This window comes from Thermothelomyces thermophilus, chromosome 3 (assembly GCF_000226095.1).
Source record: "Thermothelomyces thermophilus ATCC 42464 chromosome 3, complete sequence".
In the NCBI taxonomy this organism is placed as follows: Eukaryota; Fungi; Ascomycota; class Sordariomycetes; order Sordariales; family Chaetomiaceae; genus Thermothelomyces; species Thermothelomyces thermophilus.
Window position 1 is genome coordinate 2,911,581 of NC_016474.1, and position 14,617 is coordinate 2,926,197.

Below are 14,617 nucleotides of genomic sequence, written 5' to 3' on the forward strand. Positions count from 1 at the left end.
GGAATAGGGATCTTTGGATCAATCTTCTCGTCAGATACGTCTGTTTTTTTTTTCTAACTCCTTACAGCCAGAATCGCACCTCATCCCCGCATGGTTCCTCAGACTTTAAGGGGCCTTCTACTCCCTCCAGAGAATCTCTCTGAGCCGGCTTTTCTCCTCTTCTCCTCCGAATATCACGTCGATCCCCTTTCTGACCAGGGCGCACACTTCGGAGCGGCTGAGCTTGAAATGTTGGATTACGAGCGCGTACTCGTTGGAAAGAGGGCTCCCGAAGACGCCTACATCGTCCGTCTGCAACCGTAGATTTTCAGTTTGCCCGGTTCACAGCCAAGATATTGAGGTCGTGCATGTGGCACCCACACTCAAGACCACCACAGTGCCGTCGACGTTCCACCACTCACGAAAATGGCTGCACCTGGTCAGCACCCGTCTTCTCCCGACAGCTACCGGGTAACCAGACGACATAGTAACAGAAGGTAAAGAAAAAGGGAAGGAAGAAGAGTGAAGGAGCGGGGAAGGAAGGGAGGGAAGTTCATAAAGGAAAAAAAAAGGGGGGGTGGGGGGAAAGGGGGAACATTACTGGGCCTCGAACCCGCCACATATCATGCCGGCGTGGACATTGCAGCTCAAGCAGAGCTCCAGGCCGATCCCGGGCCGGCTCAGTATCTCGCGGCGGACGCGCTCGCTGACACAGATGACGTGGCCGAGCCGGTCGGGCCGGCAGGCGAGCAGGGCGTCGAGCTCGGCGGCGCCGGCCGAGCAGGGGGCCTCGGCGAAGTGCAGCGTCAGGCCCAGGCCGGGCACGCGCCGGGCCTCGTCGAGGACGGCGGGGAGGGCCGGGTCGAGCGGCGCCGCCGGGTCCCCGCACAGGTCGAGCCCGACGACGCCGCGGCCGAGGAACTGCTTGGCGAGGGCGAGGACGCGCGCCGCTTGGGATGGGCTGTGTCGACGGTCGATCTGGAAGATTGGCGGATTTGGGTGGGAACGGGAAGGAGAGGTGAACACAGGTTCAAGGACGCTAAGACGCTATACCATCTGTCCGGGGTCCGGGATCTTCCCCGTACCGGGGCGGAGGAAGTTGGGAGAGAAGGAGGGACAAAAAGAAAAAGGGGTCCCGGGGGGGGGGGGGGGGGGGAAAAGGGGGGAAGGGGGCAAGGGAGGGACCTACCGAAAGAATCAACTTTGTCCTCAACCCGGGGCTTCGTTGCTCTGTCCGCTCATAGTCGGCAATGGCGTCCAGAATGGTCTGCACGTACCCGGCCTCGGTCAGACCCGCGGCCGGCATGGCGCGCGGTGTGGTGCGCAGCTCAAGATAGACGACGCCGTCGGCGGCGAAGTCTCGAAGGACCGAGAGGGTGGCGTAGCGCAGGGCTGCGGCGTCGTTGACGAGGTTGTAGATGTAGGAGGAGAAGAGAGGGAAGAACCTTTTTGTGGCACGAGCGTTATTCTTGGGAGCCGGGACAAGGTGAGCTTAGAGGGGAAAGGGAGAAAGAGAGAGAGAGAGAGAGAGAGAGAGAGAGAGAGAGAGAGAGAGAGAGAGAGAGAGAGAGAGAGAGAGAGAGAGAGAGAGAGAGGGAGGGAGGGAGGGAGAGAGAGAGAAGGGACGATTCGTGTGCCTACGTCTTCAGGTCGTAGTCGAATTTCCCCGCGGGCATCTCAATCAGGGGATCTTGCAGGTCGGTTTCGCCCGCAGCTCTCTTGGTGAGCCAGATTTCGTGGAGGCATTGGCGGCCGATACTGCCAGTCAGGTGGGCATGGAGCTGGAGAGTCCGGGAATACGTTTCAACGGATGGAGAGAGGGACGCTCAGCTTGGGTACGGCCATCGTGCATGAAAAGCGGAGGAGGTACCTCAATCTTGGGGAGCGCCTTGCAGTCAAGCAGTGCGGATTCGGAGTGGTGCATTTTTGGATGCGAATAATAGGTGCTTTTACCGGATATCTACTCAGTATCCTTCAAAGGCTCAACAAGCCCAAGCCCTGATGATGCGAGGCTCCGGACTGGGACAGGCGGGGATGCCGGCTGGCGCCGAGTGGGTGCGATTCTCCATCCCGATCACGGAAATCCGCTGAGCAGCCAGTTCCCCGGGCTCCGCGCCGTCAACCGGGCTGTCATGGGGAAAATCTTGTGCTGAAAGCATGTCTCAGTAGGTGCCTACTGTGTACGTGAGGGCAACGGCTGCCGCTATCCACCACCGCCCGACCTTGGATGAGAGCTGAGTCGCCATTCCGGTCGGGACGTGCAGTTGGACGGCCACCGGGCGAGAGATGCAGCCGACGCAACGCAACGGCAACTCATTCGCCAGCTCGGCGTGCTCCCGGATTGGGTCTTCAGCGGGTGCGCGCCGCAGTGTTGCAGCCAGGAATGGGGATGTTGCTGCGAACGCCCAGGCACTGTGCGAGCCCGTCTCTTCCCCTGAATTCCCTTCTCTTTTTCCTTTTTCCTTTTTTTTTCGTTTTTTGATTTTCTCGTCTAACGTCTTGTCAATCGAGTTCCTTTTTGACAGTCGATGGGGAGTGGTGCGAGTCCTTGAGTTCCTCAATCCCTTTTGGCGTGCATCTGTGATTCAAGCCCAAGAAAGAAGTCGCTTTGTGTGGAGGTACGGAGTACTCCGTACGGAGTACGTTGAAGGGACCTAAGTTACTCCGTCGGAAGTTGGTTGCCAGATTGATCTGTAACTACTTGAACAAGGAGGAAACCGCTGGGGCAGAAGAGGGACTCGGTTCCTCTTCCGGAAGATGGACCGTGCGCAAACTGCCACGGATCCCTCCGTACCTGATGGGCGGAATACAACGACGTTGCACTGTATGTAAGGTGCTCCTCGCAGGATATTGGTACCTTACTACTCCGTACGGAGTAGTGGTTCTAGTTATTTAGGGTGGTCGTGTTTCTTCATAGTTAATAAAGATCAAAGTTCGGCTGCAGCAAGGCGCACACCTCTTGGCCCACTGAGTAATCCGTACCGCGGTCGGTCATTTGATCCGCAGCCCCAAGGTCCCTCCGGGCATCCACTGGGTCCGCCGAGAACCCACTTGATCAAGACAATTCCGAGTTCCCCTCACCATCGATAGGAGAAAGGCAAAGTTAGAGAGGCTGCAGCTCAAGAGGGAAGAGTGCCGTGTTGCTTTTGTCCTCACGGGCACCACCCGCGGCAACCGTTGCGACCCCTGCTTCTCCCGGGCCGTTGTTCGTTCTGCTGCAGCTTGCAACGCGACTTGCAACCTTGAATTAAACCCCCTAGTCGCTCACCCCCAATCCATTCCCAAATCAGGTAGCGCAGGGTAATAATCGCAAATCTCCAGTCCAGGTCTCCCGTCCGCCAGCTGCGCAACCAGCAAATCTTTTTTCCCTACCCATCCCTGCTTTTCCCCTTTCTCCAGTCAACCCCCTTTCAAGAAAACTCGCCGTCCATTTGCATCCGAAGGACATTGCCGTCAGACGCCGGAATTGGTCGCGCCTTAAGCTTAGTAGTTCGGCCAATTCTCTCTCCCTTGCGGATTCTCGGCCGCTAGGTTGTTCGGTTTGCGCTTAGACGCACAACCCCGACCGCCGCCTCCTCTCTCCACTCAGCGCTCCGATAGTCATTTCGCTGCAGCACCTTTCCCGGCTTGCCCCAGCTGTTTTACTGGGTCGGCGCCCACACCCCTGGAGCTCGCATTCTTCCGCTTCTCGAGCAATTCGAGCGCCCCAAACCTCCAACACTCAAATCCTCCGACCCGACCGACCCGATCGCCGTCTTCCGACAACCCCCCCGCGCAGTTTGTCAATTCCTTCCGATTGACCAGAGCGCACCCGCTGCAGCAGCAGAGATGGATCCAGGCCGGTCGAGCGACGTGTCGCCAGAGGCGATGCAGGCACGCATCCAACAGGCACGTCGCGAGGCTGAGACGCTCAAGGACAGGATCAAGAGGAAGAAGGAGGAGCTTGCGGACACGACGCGTGAGTGCCCATCCAGAACGTAAACTGACGTCTACTGCTCATGGGGTCGTTCGAGCTGACCACTCCTCGATTGCGACTAGTCCGCGCGGTCGCCGCCCAGGCCCACGAACCGATCCCCAAGAGCCAACTGATGAGGACGAAGAGGACATTGAAAGGGCATCTCGCCAAGATCTACGCTATGCACTGGTCGACCGACCGGAGGCACCTCGTTTCGGCATCACAAGACGGAAAGCTGATCATCTGGGACGCGTACACGACAAACAAGGTCCACGCCATCCCGCTGCGGTCGTCGTGGGTAATGACATGCGCCTACGCACCGAGCGGGAACTTTGTCGCCTGCGGCGGTCTCGACAACATCTGCTCCATCTACAACCTCAACCAGAACCGCGACGGGCCCACGAGGGTAGCGCGTGAGCTGTCCGGCCATGCCGGCTACCTGTCGTGCTGCCGCTTCATTAACGACCGCAGCATCATCACCTCGTCGGGCGACATGACGTGCATGAAGTGGGATATCGAGACCGGCACCAAGGTTGTCGAGTTCGCCGACCACCTGGGAGACGTCATGAGCATCAGCCTCAATCCGACCAACCAGAACACGTTCATCTCGGGCGCCTGCGATGCCTTCGCCAAGCTCTGGGATATCCGCGCCGGCAAGGCGGTGCAGACTTTTGCCGGCCACGAGTCCGACATTAACGCCATCCAGTTTTTCCCGGACGGCCACTCCTTCGTAACAGGGTCCGATGATGCTACCTGCCGCCTGTTCGACATCCGCGCAGACAGGGAACTCAACTTCTATGGGGTATGTTGCCCGTCTGCGCGCAAAGTTTACCCGTCTTGAAAAAAAAAAAACACAGTCTTCTTCTTCCCCTGCTTCTCCCGCTAACGCTGTAACTTTGCAGTCCGAATCGATCCTGTGCGGCATTACCTCGGTTGCCACCTCCGTGTCTGGGCGGTTGCTTTTTGCTGGTTATGACGATTTCGAGTGCAAGGTGAGCTGGAACCAACGATCGCCACGTCGCCTGCGACGCCAATGCTGACGGTTTCGTCCACAAGGTTTGGGATGTTACTCGGGGCGAGAAGGTCGGCTCGCTCGTGGGCCACGAGAACCGTGTCAGCTGCCTGGGCGTGTCCAACGACGGCATAAGTTTGTGCACGGGTTCCTGGGATGCTTTCGTAAGAAACCTCTTGCCAACCACATCCATCCAGTCGATTTTCCGCTTTTGCTAACGACCTCTGTAGCTCAAGGTGTGGGCCTATTGATTGCCCTCTTCATGTCACGATCTGCACTACTGGATACCCGACCCCCCATTGCGCCGCCTGAGAAAGACTATCGAGTGCCCCCTTCCCTTTTCCCCCTCTTACCTTCCTGTGTCTAATCCAACTTTGTTCGCACGCCTGCATAATCGAGGGCCCGGTGAGCCTAGGGCGAACTTGTCACGACAGCCCCTCCTTGCGCCGTCACTGCGCACCTTTGCCCTTGTGCCAGTCTAATCCGGGTCGAATCGGCCGGCGGAGCACGACACGCACACGCGCCACAACCAGACCATCGTGGCATTTGCGATCTTGACTCCTTTTTTTCCCTTTTTTTTAATTCTTCTCTTTCACTACCTGCTACTTTTCTCTGCGCCATAGTCACTTTTCTGGCGGCTCCGTATGGGTGGCGGCTGTATTACAACCTCTTATACCTCTTCCTTTTCCCTTTTTTTTTCCGGTTGCGTCTCGGGGAGTGGTTGTGTTCTCCGCCGACTAGGCAGCATATGAGGCACAGACATCAGGTTACCCGGTTTCGGCTGTGTGTAGTGGTGTGGTCTAGCTTTGGCCTTGGCTTGGTCCGGCTTGGCTTCGCTGACTCTGGAAAAGAAAGAAAAACTCGTTGCATTGAGTGGCTAGGGGGGTTCCTGTCTCGATGCCCTGTCGTTGTTGTCTATTTAGGAGGAATGAGCGGATTTGGGTGGGGAATATCAAGCTCGTTTATTACTACGATTACTTACGTACGTTTGGGCTCCTCGCGATCCGTCACCTGGTCTCTATCCTTGCTACTTAGGATGTTCTTCTGTTCTTGCTGTCATATCTTACCGACCTGCTCTTTCCGACCAAGGCAGCTAGGTCCACGCCAGCATCCCAGTTTTTGTGTTCCCTTTTTCTCTAACCCTCTCTGGGCTTTTAAGAGGTGAGCGACCTCGCAGCCGTGTGTGTCAAATAGTGAAGGGGTGAAGGGGCAACCGAAGCAGCCAGGGGAGAGCCAGCCATCCAGCCACCCAGGATGTTCTGTCCCTTGTTTTCTGTTCCTTGGCGTGTCCAGCTGTCAAGTCACAGAACTTTAAGCAATTTCGCGCCAAGCTCGCAAAGATACAAAACCCAAGGTGACTGCGTTTCGTGTTGGGCGATACGCCCGAAATCGACGATGTCGCAGTGGGTAGGTGGACTTGGTGGTTCGGAGCGCAAGGGTTCGAAGCTGGGAGGGAAGTGCCTCTGGACAGAGGGAGTAGCAAGAGAGCGCGGGTATCGCGGCGGAGTTGGGAGGAAGGAAAGGGCAGAGGATTGTTTTTATGAGCGAGGGAGCTCAGTTGGGCGGTGACCGAGCTTGGTCGACGGGTGTTACCTGGTCTTTCGCACGCGTCAATTCCTCTTCCAGGCGACCCTACTTAGATGTCCTCAATACATAAATAAGGTATTTATGGTGCATTGCATGCTCGATTTTACAATGCCGTCCTTCTAAGGGCGTGAAGTGGCACGGGGTGATAGCTTGTCTTCTCGTGGTGCTCTATGCCGGTCTTGGGTGAATCGCTGTCAGGAGACGTTTGGGTACTATCCGAAAAGAAAAAAAAAACCCTGTGCTGCTTCTTGCTGGAGGCAAAGATATGCATACTGTAACATATGTAGTGTACTGGCACGGAGGGATCGTTGCGTTCTCTTGTTCTTTGTGGAAGAGCCTACTAATATAACAAACTGCGGTGTTTCATCAAAAGGAGGAGCGGTGGTCTGACTTTTGGCCATTCGGTGTTACCAGTATTCTCGAAACCACTTGCAACCGTCTCGTCGATGTTTATCGGGTAGGCACGGGCATTCTTACTATGTAGACGGTACCAAAGTCATCCGTTCTCCGTACACGATTTACAGTTGTGGAACGGGGACGCTACTCCCATGAATCCGTGCTCTGTTTGGTCCAAGCCCGTAGTGTAAACGCCAAGGGAAAGCCCTCTGGGGAAACGAAGGGAGTTGGCAAGACAGGGGTTGGATGAAACATAGCATGAAACTCAGTAGTGTAATGGACCTCCTGCAATTGGCGGATCTTGACAGGGCCAGTAAGTGAGCGGAGCCGTCGGGTTGTTTCTGCGTTATCCACCGGCTGCTTATTGAGGGGTGGCGGCTGAACGAAACAGCAGAACAGGCAAACGCTGTCCCACGGGCCGGGCAAAGAGTCAGCCTCAAAGTACGGGCATGCGTGGGTAGGTCGGACGATGCCGCGTACCGGGATCACAATCCCGATTCCTCCCGTTTTGCCCCAAGCACTTACTCTGCACAAAGGATGCCGCAAAACCTCCGGCCGACTTGACGTTGGATGACAGCGAATTTCGGCTTCGCCGTAACGGCGCCTGACGCCAAACTTTCAGTCACGACAATGCGGAGCCGCCTCGCTGCGTTCATTGTTAGAACGTCCCGAGGTGCCGTGACGGGAATGAGGTGAGGGCATGGTTGCCGTCGGATCATTGCCCTTGTGTAGATTTCTCATCTGCCCACATGGAGAGAAGACCTGTATTTGCACAACACATACCTGGCCGATTCGGCTCTGGAGTGGACCAATCGTCAGGTAAGTCCGTTGCACATTGGATCTTCCTGTAAATGTGCCGCTTGATGAGTATAGCTACTTGGTTGGACTGTGTATAGGAGCTTTTGTTGGCAGAAATCGCCTCGGGTTGAACTAAATGTGGTAGTGTGTAGGTACCTTATGTGCTCTGGTTTGTAGTCTGTAATTCCTAATTTTCTAGCCTTACGTGTAAGGTAGACCCTGTTTTGAGAGAACGAAACCTAGATCAGGTCCTGCAAACATCTCCGAAGCTCACGTTCATGGATCCAAGGCGAACTAGACTCCGAACTTTCCCCGGTCACAACGCAGATTCACCATTTTATCCTCACGTACGCTCTAGAACAGTTGAGCAATCCAAAATGTTCGAGCGAATCAATCCCTGTCGACCACGCGACGACGGTCCGCTACGCGCCCTACCTTGTCCTCTGCCGATCCCACCCCTAAAGTCTCATCCCACAATCCTGCTCAGCATCCCAAAACCGAGTCGCGCAAGACCGTCAAGAACGGAACCGCTCTGCAATTGCTCTCGAGTCACCCAGCTGCAGAGCTCTCGCTCAACACACAGGATTGTACCCCGCCGACCTCTTGCTTTCAGTGAACATTTAGGCGCTGTACATCAGCCAATCATCGCCCGTCCCATTCTTTGATTCCCCGGCTTCCGGTGGCCATCAACTCCACGTGGGCGGTCAACTTCTGAAACAGCCTGACGCATTGCCCAGGGGATTGACCTTACCCGCCTGCTCCATCCAGTGTTGCCCGCACTTTTCGCCGCCTGCAAGCGTGCACTACTGTGTGACATTGCTCGGGTCCAGTTGGCGCTACGGGAGGCATCGGCGCGCCGTTTGCCTTCCTTGGGGGTCCAGACTCGGTCATCTCATATTTTCTTCTCCGATCTGGTACGACCTGAAGCGAGACCGACAATCGTCCCGTCATCAGCCCGCCACGAGGTAGGCGATCTACTTTATACCCCTGGAGATACCGTTGGCCAAGCCCTCCAGTTGCCGCTCTCGCCCCGTGTGCTTGGTTGGACAGCCATTGACACCGGGGACCTCAACCTTCCCACCGGGATCTCCGTGACTCGGTTACCCCTCCCCGGCCCTTGTCTCAAAGCCAAAACAAGGCAGCCTTTCTTCACATAGCAATATAAGCCAGCATCACCCACCTTGTCACCCGCCTTGCCCTTCCCGTCACCATGTCCGATCCCACGCCTGCCCAGGAGGAGTTTGCCGCCTTTATCGACAAGAACAGCCGTTCTGAATTGGACGGAGTCCACCCGGAGGACCGTGAAGCTGTGGCCAAAGAGCTCGAAGACCGCGAACGAAGCGAAGACGAGGAGGATCGTTACCGGGCGTCCTTGATTGACGCTGCCATGCGCATGCCTACCATGGACGCGCGCACTGAGATCCGCCTGCCGCCGGCCGAGTTTGACAGAGGCCGGTCGACCGGCGTAAAGGGCGTCATTGCCGACGCCAGATCCTACGAAGCCGCCCGCCAGTCAAAGTGGAAGGAGAGAGTCCGGGCCGCCCGCCGGAGTGTGTTCGGCTTGGACGGCAGCCAGCCAAACCGAAGCAGCGGCCCAGACAGTGATGGCAGTGGTACCGAGGACCCTGACGAGGAAGCATTTCTGGAGCAATGGCGAGAGAGCCGAAGGCGCGAGCTCGAGGAGGAGAGCAAAAAGCCCGTTCGGAACCGGAGGACGAGTCCGAGTATCAGGCTATATGGGCGCTTCGACCAGGTCGACGCCCTCGGTTACCTCGATGCGATAGAAAAGGTCGGGAAGGAAACAGTAGTCGTCGTCTTCGTCTACGACCCCGAGGTCTGTACACCATCCCCTGAGCAATTCTTTTTTGTCCATCCATACACTGATCCGGGAAAACAGAGTGAGGTCTCGGCGGCCATCGAGTCCGCTCTAATCCCCCTCGTGAGCACCTATCCGGCCGTGCGCTTCGTCAAAGTGCATTACGGGGATATTGAGTTTGATAATGCTGGCGTCCCGGCAATACTTGCATACCGGAATCAAGGTGATCTGTTTGCCAATCTCACCGGCATCCTGGAGATGATTCCGGACGACGACGATTTTGATACGGAATCACTCAGGAAACTCATCATCAAGCAGGGCATCTTGTAGCAAATGCCCTTCCCAGAGTCGAGCCTCTTCTGATGCTTGTTTGATGAACTTTGCCACTTCGATACGAGTTGGCACATCCGGACGCGTTGGGTGCTGGGTTTTAGAGCGGATTAAGGTGTTTCTTGAATTTGTCATGCAATGCTTCGTTTACCACATCTGCATCCATCTTGAGCTTGGAATGCCGACAATGATTCATGATCGGAAGGCGAGGATGCGTCACATGCAGAGATACCAAGATGCGCAGGTTTCATTGGGAGTTCTTCGTGCGACGGGGCAGACAATTGGGATATCGATGCGACCCTTATGTATTCTAGTGTTTTAATTTCGGGCGCTACCGGGGCCGTAGCTCTTTGCTTTCCCACCTTTTTTGTTTGTTTGTTTGAGTTCTTTCGGCCCCTTTTACCCAGGCCTTAGACGCCTCATTGGCAGTGAAATCAAGCCAAGATTGAAGCTTCACCCTGCCTCAGTGAAAGAAGCATGTTTGTATAGCATCATCTATCCGTACGAAGCCAGGATCTCGCCGACATGGTCGTACATTCCTACGCCCGGTGTGTATCCTGCTTCCGGCTTTGGGCTCAATGCTAGCTGTTGTCGGAGTCTTCTTCAGAAGGCGAAACCAGCCCCAAGGCCTGCTGTCCGGGTCGCCAATGCTTCCTGCCTTAGGTGACCGATTCCTTCTTGTTTCATGGTGGGGCTGTGATTACCTTCCCTACCTTTACATGCTACGGATGACAAGTACATACCACATAGTAATCCGTACATGCCAGGTAAGGTATCCTGCACTCGACAAGTACAGAAGACGCAATAGTGTACGCTCAGGTTACGGATTACTCCGTACAAGTGTTTATTGATGCCCGGAGTCTCCACCTGCCTAGGCTGGACGTTAACACTCCGAGGTCGTTACTGCGCCCCGCATCCTTATCACTAACACTGTTGGGTGGGACGGTCTGGTTCCTGAGATAGCACAGTCGAACCGCAAGTCCGAAGCAACAAGTGCCGCACCGACAATACCAAAGCTGCGGTCGGCCGAGGCGCAGACTGAGCAGCAGGTGACCTCATTCCCAGTCCTCCGGCACATGGCCTAGCACATCATCTTCGCCTGTTGCATCCCACACATGTTTGCCTAACGCGAGTCCGCTCCACAGCTTCCAACCAGAACGTTTGGACGTTGTGCTGGGCGCAGACCAAACAGAGCCTGATTGCCTTGTTGTTCCTCTTGATCCGAGCTTCTGGTTCATTGCATGCTTTCTTGCAGCTGACGACAAGCTCCGAGGCTCGTCCACAAGCCGACACGACTTGCACTCCCATGCCGCATTCCCCACCCCCGCCTCCCTAGGCAGCTTCGCCAGCCGGACAGGCAGAAACCCAACCCAAGGACTGCAATCCCGTTATCACAACCGACTGCATTCATCAGAAGCTACATCGAGAAAAGGGAAAGGGGCTCTGAAGCCCCGAGAGGTAGTGATTTCTTGTCGCTAGATGCGCAACTTTCCAGCTGCCTTTCCTCCAGTTTCCCGTCTTCCTCGTCCCGTCACATCCGCGCCCAAAGGAACACCCTCGCCTTCCTTGTTGGATCCCCCTCCTTCCTGCTTGAATTACAAGGCCCCCACGCAGTGTTCTTTCACTTGATTAACCGTCTACCATCACCTTGGTGTCTCTGGAGAGTCGATCAGCTGACGATATTTCTACCGTAATGGAAGCGCAGACCACCGAGTCTAGAGAACCAAGAGTGATTCTTACAAACACCGAGAGCGGCGATACCACTATCACTCCCTCTCCTGCCGAGCCCCTCACTGCCTCTGTTCTGAGTCTTCGATTTCCCAGACCGCAGGGAAGCGAGCTCGTTGCCAAGTGGGTTTCGAACAGCTCCGCGGACATTCGTCAGCCCTCCGACATGTCGGATACCGGCAGCTTGGCCGAGTCGGCCTACGAAGTGATCCATGGCACCGACACTGAGAGTCAAGATGATCGCCTGACCGAGTCGACCTGCTCGCTCTCCCGTTCTCGACCGGAGGATGTGCACAGCTTAGACGGGTCTACCGACCATTACAATACCGACTCGGAGGACGAGGCTGACCAGTTGTCACATGCGTCATCAATCAAGTACGCCGATCAAGCCCTGCAAAACCCATCGACCCAGCTCGCTACAAGCGCCCTGGAGAATGGTTCGTCCACTGAAGGACTGGGCCTCACCGTCCGTTCGATCCAGTTGCGGGAGTCAGACGCCGACGACCCTGTTCTTGCTCAGAGCATATTCGCCAAGCATGTCATACGGGAGTTCAGCGAGGAAGAGTCCGCCGAAATTGCGGAAAACCTAGCCCTGCCGAACGCACCGAGGCACTTGCTTGCCTCGATCCGCCAAACCATGTCCCAGTCCTACCTCTCCATCCAAGAACCGTTGAGAATCCTGTACGTTGGCCGGGCAGAGGCCCAAAGGGCCATCGTGCTCAAGATCTGTAGCGCTATCTGGGCGTCACCACTTTCCAAGCATCAGGACGACCTCCACCGCTACCGAGAAGGAATATACAATATAGTCCCCATCTCTTCGTTCGGTCCTGAACCCGAGCTTGACCTGATGGAAGCTTCACAGTTTCAGATTAAGGTCGAACACTGCACCTCCGCCGAGGAAGTGACATACCAAGGACCCCAGACCCCCGGTGATGCCGCATATTCCATCGTCATTGAACAAGAAAAGGCCTACTTGTCCATCGCTACCACAGATGGTGCTATCGTTGAACCGAAATGGGACCTCCCTCACATTGCAATCTTCTACACCTGCGCGGACGATTGCGAGGAAGACAGCGCGACAAGACATGCGGCGTGGTCATTCATGCAACGTCACGGCGTGCCGTCCATTTTCATCGCGGAGCAGCAGGAGTTCCGCGACCCTTCTTGGGGGATGTATATCGACGAGCACTCGGTCCACCTCTGCTTAGAGTCCCGAGACCCGGAGAAGCAAATGTCTCCTTGGCGTTTTCCCGTGGACTTCGCGTCGTTTACGAACATTGACGCCAGACAGTTGAACCGCAACCTAGCCTATCTGACCAAGTTGGTGGAAGCTGAAGACAACACGGGTCGAAGCCCTGCACGGCCTACTGCGACACTGGAGCTACAACCGGAAGTGCGGGCTAGTTTGAAGAAAACGAGGCGATCCCCAAGGTGGTCATTCGATACATTGGAACTCGCTCGGTACTTCTGGTCTGTTTTCCCCGCCCTTTTGCTCCTTGCCGGACCATTCTTCGCCCTCTCCATGGTAGACTGGTTACGGCCGGGCGGACTCCCCCTCTTCCACCCATCCTCTTCTGTGGGCATCTGTGTGCCCTCGGAAACTTACCCGGGCTTCACGACAAGCCGAAGCCCAACGGTGACGACATCTACAAAGACGGTTGTCATCAACGTCACCTCAACGAAGACCGTCCAGGTTGGCCAGACGCAGACGTCAACTAGTACTTTGGCCTCTGCGCTGTCTCTTGCTGGATTTCTGTCCGACAAGCCCTCGGCTGTGCCCACTGACATCGAGGCCAATAACAAAAAGTCTTCACACTCGGACAAAACAATGTGCTCCATACGCGTCTACAGCGCAACCGAGATATTGCTGGAGATCCCGAGCAAGAACAAAGCTGTGTGGCTTGCAAAGGGCGCAATTGATATCGCTGTCCGCCGCAACAACAACCCCCTCAAAATCAGGATATCTTCGGTAGACGAGGGGCTTCTTGTCGGCCTTGAACCGAAGGACGCCAATGGTGTGCTTAATATCACGGTGATCACAAACCGCCGGCCTAGAATAAACGAGACGTTCGAAGTTGACTTCGGCAAGTCGACAGTTGCCGAGGTTACCGAAGCCATTGAGGCTGGCCTGCGCATATTACGAGATGCTCTCAGGGACGCACCATGGATCGACGACGGAAAGCAGTTACTGCAAGATGCGCGCAAGTTAGGCAAGGAGTTCACGTCAGCGTTCGGCCAAACATCCGATACTGCTCGACGTCGTACTGCCGATGCAATCGGGAAGGCTTGGGTGAATGCGCGAGAACAATTGGACCGTCAGCGTGAGGCTGCCAATATCTTCCGCGAGGAGTTCGACCTCTCAATTCTTCAAGCCCAGATTGCTTCCAGGCTATGGTGGCTGAAGATACAAGGGAAGGTAGAGGAGTACACCGAATACAAACGAAACGCCTCTAAGTTTCTCCGGTTGCGGCATAAGGAGCTCGCTAAGGACCAAGGGGCTAGGACTGGTTCACCCAGAGAGATGAAGCCGTACAGCTGCTCTCGAGGGGGGTCGTATGCACCCTGGAAATCAAACTGTGGTAAACGGGACGCTGCCGATGCAGCATCGCCTCAGCAAGACGGCGCGTGGGAGATCCCGTGGAGAAAGCTCATGGGAGGATCATAGTCCCGGTTGTCGGCCTGAACAAACTATTCGTTGCTTTCGGGTGGGTGGATATACGGATTGGCACGCAGGTGTGAGCAAAGGGATCCTGGCCCGCAACTGGACGGATAGCCGCCCAGAATTCGGGGTAAGGGGTATGGAGTTTTGCTTTTGTGCTTGGGCTCGGTGTTACTACATGTTCTATCTATCGCTTGGGCTCTCTCTTCTCTTTTTATGTCTAAAGATGGTCATTGTACTTCTCGACTGGCAGCTCGGGTTGACGATGGCAATTGCTAGCCTGCTCAACTTTTGACAGCGGAATGGGTTGGGCAACGGAAGCACGGTATGGATCTTGGGACTGGGGGGTAAGGTAAG

At 55.8% G+C, this 14,617-nt stretch overlaps 4 protein-coding genes across 4 annotated transcripts; 3 read left to right on the plus strand and 1 right to left on the minus strand.

The window, feature by feature from the left end:
* Nucleotides 1–117: 117 nt before the first annotated feature.
* Nucleotides 118–1,903, minus strand: MYCTH_2061764 (uncharacterized protein; the record flags this gene model as incomplete). Its single annotated transcript, XM_003663107.1, has 6 exons — nt 118–291; nt 361–409; nt 581–957; nt 1,169–1,424; nt 1,621–1,760; nt 1,850–1,903. The coding sequence occupies 6 exons, from the start codon at nt 1,901–1,903 to the stop codon at nt 118–120; spliced, it is 1,050 nt and encodes a 349-aa protein (XP_003663155.1).
* Nucleotides 1,904–3,669: 1,766 nt separating this feature from the next.
* Nucleotides 3,670–5,446, plus strand: MYCTH_2304670 (uncharacterized protein). The gene is made up of 5 exons (XM_003663108.1): nt 3,670–3,937; nt 4,018–4,736; nt 4,837–4,926; nt 4,991–5,110; nt 5,177–5,446. The coding sequence occupies exons 1-5, from the start codon at nt 3,808–3,810 to the stop codon at nt 5,195–5,197; spliced, it is 1,080 nt and encodes a 359-aa protein (XP_003663156.1). The 5' UTR covers nt 3,670–3,807; the 3' UTR covers nt 5,198–5,446.
* Nucleotides 5,447–8,665: 3,219 nt separating this feature from the next.
* MYCTH_2304672 (uncharacterized protein) lies at nt 8,666–10,039 on the plus strand. The gene has a single exon (XM_003663109.1). The coding sequence runs from the start codon at nt 8,938–8,940 to the stop codon at nt 9,871–9,873; it is 936 nt and encodes a 311-aa protein (XP_003663157.1). The 5' UTR covers nt 8,666–8,937; the 3' UTR covers nt 9,874–10,039.
* Nucleotides 10,040–11,374: 1,335 nt separating this feature from the next.
* On the plus strand, nt 11,375–14,459 carry MYCTH_2304673 (uncharacterized protein). Its single transcript, XM_003663110.1, has one exon. The coding sequence runs from the start codon at nt 11,567–11,569 to the stop codon at nt 14,264–14,266; it is 2,700 nt and encodes an 899-aa protein (XP_003663158.1). The 5' UTR covers nt 11,375–11,566; the 3' UTR covers nt 14,267–14,459.
* Nucleotides 14,460–14,617: the final 158 nt, after the last annotated feature.